Raw genomic sequence first — 16,968 nt, 5'->3', positions numbered from 1 at the left:
GGAAAGCTTACAAATTCATTCAGTGAGGCCACCATCACCTAGACACCAAAACCAGACAAAGCTATCACAAAAAATGAAAATTACAGACCAATATCCCTGATGAACATAGATGCTAGAATCCTCAACAAAATATTAGCAAACCAAATTAAAAAATACATTAGAAAGATCATTCACCACAACCAAGTTGGATTTATTCCAGGGATGTCAAGGTGGTTCAACATCTGCAAATCAATGTGATATGCCACATTAACAAAAGGAAGGATAAAAACCATATGGTCATCTCAATAGGTGCTGAAAAACCATTTGACAAAATTAATCACCCATTCATGATTAAAATGCTTAACAAAGTGGGTAAAGAGGGAACATATCTCAACATAATAAAGGCCACAAGTGACAAACTCACAGCTAACATCATACTCCATGGAGCAAAGCTGAAAGCTTTTCCTTTAAGATCAAGAACAAGTCAAGGATGCCCACTTTCACCACTTTTACTCAACATAGTACTAGAAGTCTTAGCCATAGCAATAAAATAAGAAAAAGAAACAACAGACACCCAAATTGGTAAGGAGTAAAATTGTAACTATTTTCAGATGACATGATACTATATACAGAAAACCCTAAAGCCTCCTTCAAAAAAATTATTAGAATTAATAAATAAATTTAGTAAAGTCACAAGATACAAAATCAATATACATAAGATCTGTTGAGTTCTATATACATTACACAAATAATGAACAAGCAGAAAGAGAAATTAAGAAGTCAATCCCATTTACAACTGTACCAAAAAAATTAAATACCTAGGAAAAAGAAATTATTAAATAAAAGCACTAGCATGGGTTCAGGTTTATAAACTCAATACATGTTAGTACTGTTCTGCTTTATTCTTTTTATTATCTAATTTGTATGATTTTTTCACTATTTCATTAATTTTTTAAAATAAAGTCAAAGTTAAAAAAAAAGAATACCTAGTAAATTTAACAAGGAGGTAAAAGACTTATATAGTCTATAAACTATAAAACACTGATGAAAGAAATTGAAGATGACACAAATAAGTGGAAAGCTATACCATGGCCATGGAGAGTAAGAACTAATATTGTTAAAAATGGCTAGACAATCCCCAAAGCAATCTACAGATTTAATCCAATCTCTATCTAAATACTAATGGCATTTTCCTTGAAACTAGAATAATCCTACAATTTGTATGGAACGACAGAGGACCCTGAATAGCCAAAGAGAAAGAAGAACAAAGTTGGAAGTATCAAGCTCCCTGATTTCAAGCTATACTACAAAGCTACATTGATCAAAACAGTATGGTACTGGCAGAAGAAAAGATATATCAATCATTGGAACAGAATACAGAGCCCAGAAATAAGTCCACACTTATACGATTAGTCATTCTATAACAAAGGAGGCAAGAATATACAATGGGGAAAAGACAGTCCCTTCAATAAATTGTGTTGGGAAATCTGGGTGGCCACATGCAAAAGTATGAAACTGGATCACTATCTTACACCATATACAAAAATAATCTCAAAATGGATTAGAGGCGCAATATAAGACCTGAAACCATAGAACTCCTAGAAAGAAAACACAGGCAGTAAACTCTTGAACATCTTTTTCCTGGCAAGGGAATTTTTCCCCAGGCAAAGGAAAGAAAAGCAAAAATGAAACAAGTGGGACATCAAACTAAAAAAAAGCTTCTGCATAGCAAAGGAAACATCAATAAAAGAAAAAGGCAACCTACTGCATGGGAGATATATTTGCAAATGATATATCAATAAGGGGCTAATATTTAAATATAAAAACAAATCATACAACTCAACACCAAGAAAACAACTAATATGATTCAAAATGGGCAGTGGACCTGAATTAACATCTTCCCAAAGATGACATATACATGGCCAACAGACATGTGAAGATACCCAGCATCACAAATCAGGGAAATGCAAATCAAAACCACAATAAGGTACCACCTCACACCACTCAGAATGGCTAATATCAAAAAAACAAGTTTTGGTGAGATGTGGAGAAGGGGACCTTTGTACACTGTACATCAGTGCAGCCACTAGGGAAAGCAGTATAGAGGTTTCTCAAAAAAACTGACAGAAATACCATATGACCCAGCAATTCCACTTCTGGAAATACCCAAAGAAAACAAAATCACTAATTTGAAAAGATATGTGTGCTTCTATGTTTGTCACAGCATTATTTACAATAGCCAAAACATGGAAGCAATCTAAATGTTCATCAATAGATGAATGGATAACAATGAGTGGTACATATATACACTGGAATAGTACTCAGCCATTAAAAAGCATAAACCATTGCCTTTTGTGTCTGATGGATGGACCTACGAGGTATTACAGTTAAGTGAAGTAAGTCAGACAGAGAAAAACAAATACGATATGATTTCACTTGTATGTGGAATCTGAAAAACAAAGCTAACAAACAAAACAGAAACCAAGTCATAAACACAGAGAACAGACTAGTAGTTGTTCCTCAGAGGGGAGGTTGGTGGGGGGATGGGTGAAATAGGTGAAGGGAGAAGAAATTAGAATGTGTGATATCTTGGTCTGGGGGAGGGTTACAAGTATACACACATCAAAATTCATCAAGCTGCAGTAATATTTGTACATTTTATGTATGTACCTCAATGTAAAAAATAAGAAAAATAAAAGTAAACTGGATGAAAAAAGGAAAAAAAAGGGCAGGCGCTTGAGGAGTCTGACTTCCCTGTCCTTGCACTCTGTGCCCAGTGGAAACCACCATCCTGAATTCGTGTTACTAATCCCTCATTTCCTCAGTTTTCTCCTGATACAAGAATCCTGAAATAATGTATTGTTGGCTGAGCTTGCTTTGAATGTTAGGTACATGTACCATCATTATGATTTCTTCTGTGATCTGAATGCCATCATGTTGTAGAGGGTGTCCAAGTCAATGCACTGAGTGGTGCTGCACTGATGTTCCCTGCATCACAGAACTCTGCAATCTGAACAAACCATATGCTGGGTATCTACCCCAATGTCAGAAACTTGGATTGCTTCTGGTTTGGTGCTATAATGAACAATTCTGCCATACTTCTGTACAAGTCTGTAAGGCACAGACCCAGGGGTGGAATTTCTGTGCAGTAGGGTGTGTGTATGTCTGGCTTTGCTAGGAAATGCTAAACCATTTTCCAAACTCATGTTATCACTTTACCCTCTCACCAACTACCACTGCTACTGCGGCCAGATGAATGGTCATTATTCTCCAAGCTGACCGCCAGATAATACTGCTTAATCTTCAAACATTTCCCAACAAGGTAGGTATGACATGGAGTTTCTTTTTGCTTTTAATTTGCATCTTCCTCATTATAAATGAGGCTAATCACTTTTTTATGTGTATGTGGGCCATTTATGGTTCTGCTCTTCTTCTTCTTTTTTTTTCTCTCTTTTATTGGCAATCTTTTTCTATACACAGCCACATAGTATTTTTGGCTTTGTGGGCCATGCAGTCTCTGTTGTAACTTCTCAACGCTGCCATTGTAGTCCCAAAGCAACCAGTCAGTATGTAAATGACTGTGTTCCCATAAATCTTTATTTACAAAAATGGAGTGGGGGCAGACTTCTGGAAAAAGATGGTGGAGTAGGAAGGCAAAGCAGAAACCTCCTTCCAAAGACACATAAAAGAAAAAATTACAGCAAATACAACTAAACCTGAAAACGATCTGAAGACTTCAGAACAGATCACCTACACCTGAGGAAGAGAAGCCCCCAAAGAAAAGGGTAAAGTAGCAAAACTGAGATCGAGTGGGACCCAAGACCTCCCTGCACCCCAGCCTACAGGTGGGAGAAAGAGGAACAGAGCGGGGAGGGGATAGGAGCCCAGGAGTGCTGCACACCTGGCCCTGGAGATCTGCTCCAGGATCATGAGCCCACATTAGACTGGGTTCTGGTGATCAGTGGGGCTGGACACCAGGGACAGGTGGAACACCCTGGGAGGCTAGGACTCTGGCTATTGTGGAGAATGGGAATGCTCTGCCAGTCCTGAGACCCAAAGCAGAGGTGGCAGTATGACTTGCCACCAGTGAGACAGTACCAGAGGGGCAAGGGTTGGACAGAACTCTCTCCTCAGGAGGAAGGGAAGGTGGAGGATACCTCCCCAGCCCTTCCTTGGCCCAACAGATATGTAATCCTTGGGAGCCCCACATGCTCCATTCCCCTTGCTGGCAACACAGCCCCAAGGCTCCTCCCTGAATGTGCTGCTGGGAGCCAACCAATTAGGTCCAGCAGCAGTGTCAGACTTTGCTGCCTGGTGGGCAGGGGAGACTCTCCCAGCTTCCTTGGCTCTGTTTCAGCCTAGCAGGAAAATGCCTGCAGGAGCCAGCCCCAAGAGCTCCTTCCTCCCTGTGGGTGTCCAAGCCCAGTGTTGCATACCCAGCCCAGGCAGAGCTGCACATCAGCCTGTCCACTCCATTATCCCTATAGCCCCATCATTGTGCAGGCCAGGCAGAGGGGAGGCCCTGCCCACAGTGAGCTCCACAGAGACTCCTGAGCTGATCACAAAGTTGGCAGCTGAAGCAAACTCAGCATAGACAGAAAGATGCCCCACCCACTGTGTGTCAAAGGATGGGGCCCCCACAAAACAGAACCAGGTGCTACACAGTAAAGAGTCTTGAGCTTCTGGGCACCAGAGGACACCTTCTGTATAAAGCTATTACTCTATAGGCCAGAAAGCATAGCAGATCCATCTAATACAAAAGAAGAAACACAGAAACCCTGATAAAATGAGGAGGCAGAGGAATACTCCAAATGAAACTATAGGACAAGACACCAGAAAGAAGGCTAAATGAAATGGAGATCTGCAATCTTCTTCATAAAGATTTCAAAGTGAAAGTCATAAACATGCTCACAGATTTACAGAAAAGTATTCAAGACCTCAGGGAAGACTTTAAGAAAGTGAAAGAAGATCTGAAAAAGAGCCACTCAGAGCTGAAGAATACAGTATCTGAAATGAAACATACAATGGAGGTATTTAAAAGTAGGTAAGTGCAGGTAGAGGAGATAGTGAATTAGATGAAAATTGGAGAACAGGAAAACAATGAAGCTGAGGGACAGAGATAAAAATGGATCTCTAGGAATGAAAGAATGGTAAGAGCTATGTGACCAATACAAAAGAAAAAATATTTGCATAATAGGGGTACCAGAAGAAGAGACAGAGGAATAGAAAGTCTCCTTGAGGAAACAGTTATTGAAAACTTCCCTAGTTTGGGGAAGGAAATAGATACTCAGGTCATAGAAGTGCAGAGAGCTTCTAACAAAAGAAAACCCAGGAAAACAACACCAAGACATATAATAATTAAAATGGCAAAGATCAAGGATAAGGAGAGAGTGTTGAAAGCAGCCAGAGAGAGAAAAAGATTACTTATAAAGGAAATCCCATCAGGCTACCAGCAGACTTCTCTGCAGAAACTCTTACAGGCTCGAAGGGAGTGGCATGAAATGTTTAATGTACTGAAACAGAAGGACCTCCAACCAAGAATCATCTACCTGGCAAGATTATCATTTAAATTTGAAGCAGGGATTAAATAACTTCCAGATAAACAAAAGTTGAAGGAATTCACCACTACTAAGCCAGCCTTATAGTATATGTTAAAGGGACTGCTGTAAATGGAAATGTCCCTAAGGCCAAATAGCTTCCACCAGTGAAAATAAACCCACAGTAAAGGTAGTAGACCAACTAATTACCAAGCAAGTACAAAATTAAAATAAAAGAAGCAAAATGAACAATACACAAAAGCAGTCAAGTGTTACACAAAAAGTGCAGATTATGACATCTAATACAAAAAACGTGGAGAAGAAAGGAGAAAGAAAAAAGTACCTTTAGATTGTGTTTGAAACAGAGTAATCAGCAATTTAAGATAGATTGTTACATAGTAAGGAAGCTATCCTTGAGTCTTTGGTAACCACAAAACTAAAGCCTACAATAAATACACACAAAAAATAAAATAAAAAAAGAAAAATCCAATTACAACACTAAAGAAAACCACTAATAACAAGAAAAGAGTATAAGAGAGCAAGAAAGGAACAAAGAGAAGCTATAAAAAAACAGCCGGAAAACAGTTAATAAAATGGCAATAATTACATAGCCATCAAGAATCACCTTAAATGTCAATGGACTGAATGCACCAATCAGAAGACAGAGTGGCAGAATGGAGGAAGAAACAAGACCCATATATATGCTGCCTATAAGAGACTCATTTCAGAGCCAAAGACATACATGAGTGAAAACGAAGGGATGGAAAAAGATATTCCATGCAAATGATAGGGAGAAAAAAGCAGGATTAGCAGTACTTATATCAGACAAAATAGATTTCAAAACAAAGAAAGTCACAAGAGATAAAGAAGGGCATTACATAATGATAAAGGGAACAGTCTAACAAGAGGTTATAACCATTAAAAATATCTATGCACCCAACATAGGAGCACCTAAATATGTAAAACAAATACTAACAGAATTTAAGGGGGAAATAGATTTCAACACATTCATCTTAGTAGACTTTAACACACCACTCACATCAATAGACAGATGAACCAGACAGAAAATAAATAAGGAAACAATACATTAGATTGCTGATGTGGGACACTGAACAATACATTAGACCAGATGGACTTAATAGACATCTACAGAACACTCCACCCAAAAGCAGCAGGATGCACATTTTTCTCAAATGTACATGGAATGTTCTCCAGAATAGATCACATTTTAGGACACAAGAGCCTCCATAAATTCAAAAAGATTGAAATTGTATCAAGCAGCTTCTCAGACCACAGTGGTATGAAGCTAGAAATAAATTACACAAAGAAAACAAAAAAGCCTACAAACACATGGAGGCTAAACAAAAGGCTTCTAAATAATCAATTGAACAATGAACAAATTAAAACAGACATCAAGCAATACATGGAGACAAATGAAAACAGAAACAAAACAGCCCAAAAATCTGTGGGACATGGCAAAGGCAGTTCTAAGAGGAAAGTACATAGCAATACAGGCTTACATCAAGAAACAAGAACAATCCCAAATAAAGAGTCTAAAATCACAATTAAAGAAACTAGAAAAGGAAGAACATTTAAATGAAGCCCAAAGTTAGTAGAATGAAGGACATAATAAAGGTGAGAGTGGAAATAAAAGAAACAGAGAATAATAGAAAAAAAATCATTGAAACCAGGAGCTTCTTCTTTGACAAAATAAACATAATAGATAAACACCCAGTCTTGCCAAGAAAAAAGAGTATACACACATAAACAGAATCAGAAATGAAGAAGGAATAATCACAGATATAAGAGAAATACAAATAATTATTAGAGACTATGAAAAATTATATGGCAATAAATTGGAAAACTTAGAAGAAATGGACAACTTCCTAGAAAAATACAACCTTTCAAGACTGATCCAGGAAGAAACAGAAAATCTGAACAGACTAATTACCAGCAAGGAAATCAAACTGATAATAAAAAAACTCCCAATAAACAAAAGGCCAGGTCCAGATGGCATCATAGCCAAATTCAACCAAACATTTGACAAAGAGCTAATACCCATCCTTTTTAAAGTATTCAAAAAAGTAGAAGAGGGAATATTTCCAAACTCATTCTATGAGGCCACCACCACTCTAATGCCAAAGCCAGACAAAGACACTACAAAAAAGAAAATTACAGACCAATATCCCTGAAGAATATAGATAGAAAAATCCTCAACAAAATATTAGCAAACCAAATTTAAAATTACATCAAAAAGATCATCCATCATGATGAAGTGGGATTTAATCCAGGGATGCAAGGATGGTACAATATTCTTAAATCAATCAATATCATATATCACATTAACAAAAAGGATAAAAACCATATGATCATCACAATAAGTGCTGAAAAAGCATTTGACAAAATTCAACATCCATTCATGATAAAAATTCTCAACAAAATTGATATAAACAAAATTGAAAATTATGTATCAACATAATTAAGGCCATATATGACAAACTGACAGCCAATATCATACTTAATAGCAAAAAGCTGAAAGCTTTTCCTCTAAGATCAGGAACAAGACAAGGAGGCCCACTCTCATCATTTTATTCAACATGGTACTAGAGGTCCTAGCCAGAGCAATCAGACAAAACAGAGATAAAAGGCATCCCCAAACTGGTGAGAAGAAGTTAAACTGTCACTGTTTGCAGACAACATGATATTACACATAGAAAACCCTAAAGACTCCACCAAAAAACTATTAGGACTAATAACTGAATTCAGCAAAGTTGCAGGACACAAAATTAACACACAGAAATCTGTTGTATTCCTATATACTAATAACAAACTAGCAGAAAGAGCAACCAGGAAAACAATTCCATTTACAATTGCATCAAAAAATGAAACACCTAGGAATAAACCTAATCAAGGAGGTGAAAGCCCTACACTCTGAAAACGATAGGACACTCAAGAGAGAAATTAAAGACACCAATAAATGGAAATCTATCCTATACTCATGGATAGGAAGAATTCATATTGTCAAAATGGCCATTCTGCTTAAAGCAATCTACAGATTCAATGCAATTGCTATCAAAATACCAACAGTGATCTTCAAAGACCTAGAACAAATAGTTCTAAAATTCATGTGGAACCACAAAATACCCTGAATAGTGAAAGTAATCCTGAGAGAGAAGAACAAAGCTGAGAGATTATGTTCCCTGTTTCAAGCTCTATTACAAAGCTACAGCCATCAAAACAATTTGGTGCTAGCACAAGAACAGACTGATAGACCAATGGAACAGAATAGATAGCCTAGATATAAACCCACCCATATATCACCAATTAATATATGATAAAGGAGCCATGAATATACAATGGAGAAATGACAACCTCTTCAACAACTGGTGTTGGCAAAACTGGACAACTATATGTACAAGAATGAAACTGGATCACTGTCTAACCCCATACACAAAAGTAAACTTGAAATGGATCAAAGACCTGAATGTAAGTCATGAAACCATAAAACTCTTAGGAAGAAACATAGGCAAAAATCTCTTGAATATAAATAAAAGAAATTTTTTCCTGGACACATCTCTTTGGGCAGGGGAAACAAAGTAAAAAATGAACAAGTGAGACTATGTCAAACTAAAACACTTCTGTACAGCAAAGGACATCATCAGTAGGACAAAAAGGCCTCCTACAGTATGGGAGAATATATTCATAAATGACTCATCTGATAAGGGGTTAACATCCAAAATAAGTAGAGAACTCATACACCTCAACACCCAAAAAACAAATAATCTAATTAACAAATGCGCAGAGGACCTGAACAGACACTTCTCCAAAGAAGAAATACAAATGGCCAACAGGCACACGAAAAGATGCTCCACATTGCTAATCATTAGGGAAATGCAAATTAAAACCACAATGAGATATCACCTCACACCAGTTCAAAAGACAAGAAACAACAAATACTGGCAAGAATGTGGGGACACTGGAACCCTCCTACACTGTAGGTGGGAATGTAAATTGGTGCAGCTGTTGTAGAAAGCAGTATGGAGGTTCCTCAAAAACTAAAGTAAGAAATATCATTTGACCCAGAAATTCCACTCCTAGGAATTTACCTGAAGAAAACAAAATACCTGATTTGAAAAGACATATGCACCCCTATGTTTACTGCCACATTATTTACAATAGCCAAGATTTGGAAGCAACCTAAGTGTCCATCAATAGATGAATGGATAAAGAAGATGTGGTACATACACACAGCAGAATATTATTCAGCCATAAAAAGAAAATAAATCCTTTCATTTGCTACAGCATGGATGGATCTAGAGGGTATTATGCTCAATGAAATAAGCCAGGCAGAGAAAGACAAATATCTTGATTTCACTTATTTGTGGAATATCAAAACAAAGCAAAACAGAAGGAACAAAACAGCAGTAGATGCAGAGACACTATAAAGTGACTAGTAGTTACTAAGGGGTTGGGGGCGGGTGTGGGGTAGGGTAGGAAGGAGAAAGGGGATAAGGGGCACAATAAGTGGCAATCATAATATAAATTGATCACAGGTCCTGGTGAACCACTGTGATGTACATTTGAAACCAACATAAGATTGTATATTAATGATACTTTAATAAAAAAAAAAAAACCCCAAACAGGGAGTGGGCTGTATATGGCCTGTGACTTGTAGTTTGCTCTGATTTATGGGATTTCTTTATATATATTGAAATGAGTCCTTTTTTTATGTGCAGCAAATATTTTCCACTAGTATATGGTATATCTTTTCACTGAGTGTATCCTCTTTTTGATAAACAGAATTTCCTGTTTTACTCATTATTTTTTAAACAGTGAACAAGATTTGCTGAAACCCACTACCTGCCTGGGTTCATTTCCCCTCTTATTGTAAAAATGAGCAGGGCCTTCTGAAAGTTCAAAGGGAGAGCATCTAATGAGCAGGTATCTAAAACAGAGAGATGACATCACCACCCCGGTGCACAGGTAGAAAGTTAGATGGTCCTCTATGGCAGATAAACAGGAAAAGATACCAAAAGTAGAGAGCCTGTTCTCCAAGGCAGCCCCAGTGCCCAACACCTGCGCAGGCAAAGGACCTGAGAGGCCCCTGGGGAGGGGTATTTCCTCCCTGAGACACGGGGAACACTCACCTGGTTTGATGGGCTGCCTGTTGGAGAAGGTCAGAGGGGCAACGAGGAATTTGGTCTCTGCAACTGGCACCCAGTGGTGGAGAATTTTCACTGTCCAGACCCCAGGTCTCAGGGGCAAGTTCAAAGGGGGCTTGTAGTGGGTGAATTCGGCAGTGGATTCAATCAAGATGTCGTACGTGGCTGCGATGATGTTGATGGGATCCACCCAGATGACGGTCACAGTCACGTTGGGGCCCTTCCCCCATTTCTGCATGCCTACTGGCTCGTCCATGGGCCCCAGGAGACCCCCAAAGTTGCGGAAGAGCCTCTCCTTAGCATCCCAGTCAGTGCCAACCTGAAACAGGGAAGTGAGTAATGAAATCACAGGGCCTGGACTACAGTGCTGGAGCCTGCTTACTGGACTTCATATACCCAGTTTCAAGATGAGGACACTGAGGCTCCAATTAAGATATCTGCTCAATGTTGCACAGGCAGTAAGCTAGGTCCCAAGCATTTGGACCTAGTCTGCAAGATTACAAGGCCTGTGGTCCACTCACTAAACCAAGGGCCTTGGTACCTGGTACATGATGGGTATTTGGGGGAAAAAAAAAGTGCACTGAAAGGTGAATGCCCGCTTGCAGGCTATTCTAAGGAAACACACACCAGGCTGCTCAACAGGTACAGCTGGTTTCCACTGTGGTCCTTGGTTTTCTAGATCAGGCACCTCCGTTTAGTGTAATCATTCTGAGCAAGAACAGACTCCGGTTCAGGAGCTCCGCTATCGTAAGCCAGGAAAAGGAGTGTCCTTCAGCACAGCCCATCATTCGCAAGAGTTTGAATGGCTTTCCTAGGAAGAGACAACTTTGGCCTCCCTCCCACTACCTGAGCTGGACCTCAGGGATGGGGGTGGTTCACCAATCCACCCTTCCTGTCAGCCAGCTGTGTGTGTGGCTCTGACTCCCAAGCATCTGCTCTTGGGCTTCCCTCCTTCCACTCTTGCTGCCTGCAATTTACACTCCACCCAGCAGCCAGAAAGACTGTGAGAAATGTCCTCTCATGGCTAACATCTCTGTGGCTTGGTTCACTGCTCTGTCTTGGTGCTTAGCACACAATAGGTGCTCAATGAATATCTGTGGAATGAACGAGTGAATGACTTGATAGAAAAATGAATAACTGTAGATCCCCAAGACAAAGCTTTGTTACCATTCTAAATCAACTGTGGAGGGACCAGCAAAATAGGTAAAAGGGATAGTTACAAACTCCCAATTATAAGATAAATTAGTCACGGGGATGAATGCACAGCACAGGGAATATAGTTAATCATATTGTAATATCTTTTTATGTTGACAGATGCTCACTACACTTACCATGGGGGGCACCGAGTAATGTCTGTAAGAGTCATATCACTAGGTTGTACACCTAAAACCAATATAATATTGTATATCAAATATGTTTCAATAAAAAAGAAAAAGAAAAAAAAAAGAGGTGTCTTCTGCTTCTCCGGAGGTTTAATTTGGTGCTTTTGAAGACAGAGCACGTGGGCATGTTAGTAGCAGATAATGAGCACACTCTAAGGCTGGTTACTGCTGCTGTGGTCTTTTCATGACCAGCATCTCTGACGTGTGCGTGCAGGTCGGGGTGCAGGTGTGGGTATATATATGCACCCTGAGTGATCCCACACGTGCAGCGCAAACAGGAGCTGGTTTATGTTCTCCTTGTTCTTGATTCGAGTTCCTGTGTCTACTCTTCACCCAGGACACAGAGCACTGTGGCTCTTAAGTACTGAGAGCTTACAGTGTGCCATGCAGGCTAAGCACTTGGATGCGTCAATTTGTTTAACACTCCCACCTCCAAGAAGGGGTGATCCTTGCCATTATCCCCATTTGACAGATGAGGAAACTGGGCTCAGAGCAGTTAGATAAGTTCGATGGCCAGGGAGGGGCGGACCCAGCACGAGGACCCAGGGAGCCAGCCCCCAGATGTGCTCTTATCTACTCTTCCCTAAATTGCCTCTTATTCATTCATCCTTCTTCCCACCAGGAAGGACTATTACCCTGCACATTCACAGGCCCACAGCTTGCTTCCTGCCTCAGGTTTCCATCTTTGGACCACAGCCTGAACATTGGGCTCGAGGAGCTGTCCTAAGTGGAGCACTGGCAGCAATCACTGTGACATTTCTGCACGGGCAGCTCACCCTCCCAGACTTGTGAAGTCTTGGCATTTTCTGCCACCCTGGGGATCAGCAGGAGGAGCTGTGGGTCAGCCCTGCCTGAGGATCCCTGGTGCCTAGCAGTGGCTGGACACAGCAGGAATGAAAACAATATTAATTTTTTGAAGAAATAAATGAATGAGTGTCCAGGATTCAAGCCAAGCCTTAAAGTCTTAGAGGTTTTTCTAAAGAAACTTGATCCTGTTACTTCCCCATGGGCAACCCTTTTCAGCTCATTGTTCTTGAGTCTGGTCTCTCACCCCATCCGGCGACATCCGGTCCTTTCTGGTCCAGATCCAGCCTCACCTTGTTCCCCTCCCTCCACACTCAGCCGCAGGCCACCCTGCATTACTCTCAGCACCTCTGTGAGAAGGGCTCTCTTTTGCCACTGATCTCTCATTCATTTCTGTCCTTGGAACAATCTTCGTTCATTCCCCACTCTCCTGCTGGCCATGCTACTTGTCATCTAGATCTCAGGCATGTGTCCCCTCTGCTTGGAAGCCTTCCCTGCTTAGAGGCACCACTGCCTGAGATGGAGCCTCATTGCTGTCACATCCTCTGTGGCCTTCCTGATCACACTCACTGTGAAAGCCTAAAATGATCATTCACTAAAAATGATCAGTTACTCAAATTTAAGTACATGTTCAAGCTCAAGCTTAACATACAGCTCCTCACCTTCATATCTATCAAAGGTTCCCACTGCATTTAAAATATAATCTGAACTTTTTTCCAGGGCCTTTGAGACCCCTGCTGAACTGCCCCCTCCCCCTGAAACCTCCCTCCCTCCACTCTCCTCTCACTCACTGTGCTCTCACCACACTGGCCTTGATGTTCCTTGAGCAGGCCCAACTCCTTCCTGGAGCCTCAGGGCCTTTGCACACACTCTTCTTTCTGCTCAGAAAGCTCCAGATTCCCCTGGAGACTGTGGGCTCGTTTACAGGTTTCTGCTCCACAGTCATCTCATCCCCAAATGAATCATTCCATCGAAAGCTGTCCCCATCAACCTCTTGAGTCCTCAGCAATCACATGAAGGAAGTTTTGTTTTATTTACAATACCTGTCATTAGCTGAAATGTTTTATTTATTTACTTGCTCACTCATTGGCTGGCTGCCTCATTTGACTGCAATGACAAGGGTCTAGCTCATTACCATCCCTCCTGTACCTAGTACATCCAGCCACTCAGCGACTACCAAGCTGACCATCTTTTTGGCAAGCCACCAGCCTGGGACTCCCATGCAATGAAGAAATCTGAGCTGCTCAACAATGCTGGGCCCCTGCCCTGGGCTGTGCCAGCATGAGGGGGAGTCTCAACAGCTCACAAAGCAGCCCTGCAGTCCTTCCCTTCTTTCTTGTCCAGTTTTACACCATCTGCCTTAAAAATAATTAAGACATTAGAAAAAAATTCCAGACTACATGATTTGGGGCACTCACATCACATGCTGTTACTCTGCCAGAGATTTTGGTGGTTCTCACGCCAAGGGTACCAGACCTACAGGAGGAGCCCTCACAAATCACTAGGTAGAGAGTGGGCAACATCATTCAGTCCCTGGCAGGAGTGCCCCATTGCCCCACGGCAGGCTGATAAACAGGGAGGGCCTGGGCACCAGTCATCCATCTCCTTAATGGGACATTAATGTCTTCAACTGGCCACTTGGGCCCCCAGCACAGAATCCAACTGGGGCAGTGTCTAATTGCCCCCTGACGCCAGTGATTTATGGCATGGGCTCCCATGGCAGCTTGAATCCAGCCAATTTATTCAGAGAGTGAACTGAAAATGGTGGCTTAACAAGGAGCTCCCCCCGCACCTGTTTGGTGCTTATTCAGTAGGGCACAGGTCGGCTGGGCAGGGCCATGGCCACTGGGAAAGGACTGGCCAGGAAAACACAGGAGGTGGGTACTTGCCCCCACCCCATTCCCCAGCCTCCCCAGATATCCCATATTCTAAAATTGGACCTTTCATCCTTAGCCCAGTAGCCAAACTCTTGGGAATTATTAACTCCAGGGATGAGTCACCTCTTGAGCTACTTGCTGATGTGGGGAGGGCAGAGATTAGGTGCTGGAGTTTTGTGTGGGCAACCCTCACCATGCTCGACCATGCTTCCCCTTCCTCCAGCATCTCTACCCAAGTGCATGTACTCATTCATTCAGAAATCTTATCCAGCCCCTCCAGACGCTATGTGCTCTTCAATGGCAGGCGGTGCAGCAGTGAGCGAGAGATGCAGTCCCAGCTCTCTTGAAGACAGTCAGCAAGTGACCAGAGAAGTCAGCAAGATGGCTTTAGATGGCAAATGCCAAGGAAAACAGTAAAATAATGATGTGTCAGATAGAGAATGTAGCCATTGTGGCATAAATGTGGGTAGAGAAGGTGTATCTGAAGGTACACTGTCTGGATTTAGAGCAGAGTGACACACACATGCAAAGGCTAGCTGTGCAAAAAGAAATCCTTGGGGAAAGCATCTAGGCAGGAAGATCAGCAGGTGCGAAATCTGGGGTAGGAACAAGTTTGGCATGTTTGACAAAGACACAAGAAGTGTGAACTGGGAGGAGAGTGGTACTGGATGAGGCTGAGAAGTAGACAGAGGCCGGATCCGGTCTGGGGTGGGGGTGGTGCTGGGTAAATCCATCTCCCCTGGCAAAACAGTCAATCAGCTTTTGGCTGATGCTGTGCTGGCGAGAGGGAAACAGCATTCCCTGCATCCATGCATCCGTGCACCAGTCCGTCTGTCTATCCACTGACCCACTCATTCATTCAGTGACTGATTTGAGGTAAACTCTGTGCAAAGAACTGGGGAGACAAAAGCACAACTAAGCAAGGGATTGTTGTCCAAGAGACTTGGGTTCAGTTTTGAGCTCTTCTACTTCCTAGAAAATCACTGGATCTCCATAGGCCTCAGTTCTGTAAAATGGGATGAATGCCACTAACTCCATTTGGAAGCTGGTTTGTTACTGGTCTTTCACTAATATAGGTTTAGGAGTCATTGGCTAGGTTGAAAAATTCAGAGGAACAGAAATTCTACTATAAAAAACAGACCAAGGTACTGACTGGTTCAGTCCACAGATACTGACCCCACACTGTCCCTCTCCTCCTGCCCTGTTTAAGATGCTGATTCCAGTGCTGTGGCTGGAGAACCTTCTCTAGGCACCAGGTAAGGGCACATTTGGGGCTCTCCAAATCTCCTCCTCCTCCATCTCCAACTGCCAGTGTCAGATGGAACCAGAACCCAGCAGGTGGCGTGGCAAAAGGCAATGAATGTGACGGCGTCAGGCCTCTTACCTCGGAAAACTGAAGCCGCCCGAAGTCGCTGGGTGGGCTCGCGATCTTGAAGACTTTCTTTGGCATCACCCACGTCTCCAGGGTCTCGAGTTTGCTCACAGCCAGATTGGTGGCATGATGCTTGATCAGAAAGCCCTGGAAGCGATCAGCAAGGAAGTAGAGGTGGACAGACGCCGGGTGGCCCATTGGGTAGTACCTGAAAACACACACAGGGTCACACCGGCTCAAGGCTCAGGCCAAATGTGCATAGGATCACAAAGGAGCTCCCCACCCATCATGCTGTCTTGTTCCTAAAACGGGCCCCATTTTATACCATTATCACCAAGTTCCTTTGCATCATTCTGAAAGCTACCCGCAGTGCACCTGTGACCTCAGTATCTGTTGACAGTCTTCTGGCTGATTATACATGCAAAATATACTGACTGTACAAAAGCACAATAGAGAAAATAAAAATCACTACTTTTGATACTTTTTCCCACAGATGACGTCAATTCACAGATACTTATTGACCCTCTGGTGCCAGGTACAGGGAAGCGACAACTGTGTACAATGTTACACTGATGTATTTCCTTTCAGCCTTATTTTCTACACATATAATTGCACAGATCTCACATAGTTGGGCTAATACACATACTAGTTATATCCTGCTTTTGCTTCATAGCACTGCCCCAGCATTATCATGTGTCATTGAAAAGCCTCTGAGAACACAAATTCTGGGTGAGCCTATACATTATCCCCTGGAGGTAAGGCCATATTGTATGCAGCAAATTCCCCATCATCAGGGGCTTACCTGGTTCTATTTTTTTCCCATTCTAAACAATGCTGCATTAAACACCCTCAAGC

At 41.8% G+C, this 16,968-nt stretch overlaps 1 protein-coding gene and 1 long non-coding RNA gene across 4 annotated transcripts in view; one reads left to right on the top strand and one right to left on the bottom strand.

Annotated features, from left to right (window-relative positions):
* Nucleotides 1-14,807, top strand: part of LOC130679130 (uncharacterized) — a 144,475-nt gene extending 129,668 nt beyond the window's left edge. Inside the window, exon 3 of the long non-coding RNA XR_008992121.1 lies at nucleotides 12,683-14,807. This is a non-coding gene — a long non-coding RNA (uncharacterized LOC130679130). The remainder of the gene's footprint in view (nucleotides 1-12,682) is intronic.
* XYLT1 (xylosyltransferase 1) overlaps nucleotides 1-16,968 on the bottom strand; it is a 320,591-nt gene that overhangs the window by 13,206 nt on the left and 290,417 nt on the right. For all 3 annotated transcript variants that reach the window (XM_057486977.1, XM_057486976.1, XM_057486978.1), the window contains 2 exons: nucleotides 16,126-16,321; nucleotides 10,664-10,997 (listed from right to left, as the gene is read on the bottom strand). In XM_057486977.1, the coding sequence (XP_057342960.1) occupies nucleotides 10,664-10,997; nucleotides 16,126-16,321 (530 nt within the window). The remainder of the gene's footprint in view (nucleotides 1-10,663; nucleotides 10,998-16,125; nucleotides 16,322-16,968) is intronic.

The sequence above is a fragment of the Manis pentadactyla genome, chromosome 10 (assembly GCF_030020395.1).
Source record: "Manis pentadactyla isolate mManPen7 chromosome 10, mManPen7.hap1, whole genome shotgun sequence".
In the NCBI taxonomy this organism is placed as follows: domain Eukaryota; kingdom Metazoa; phylum Chordata; class Mammalia; order Pholidota; family Manidae; genus Manis; species Manis pentadactyla.
Note: the sequence above shows the minus strand (reverse complement) of the source record. Positions and strands in the feature narration are given on the sequence as shown.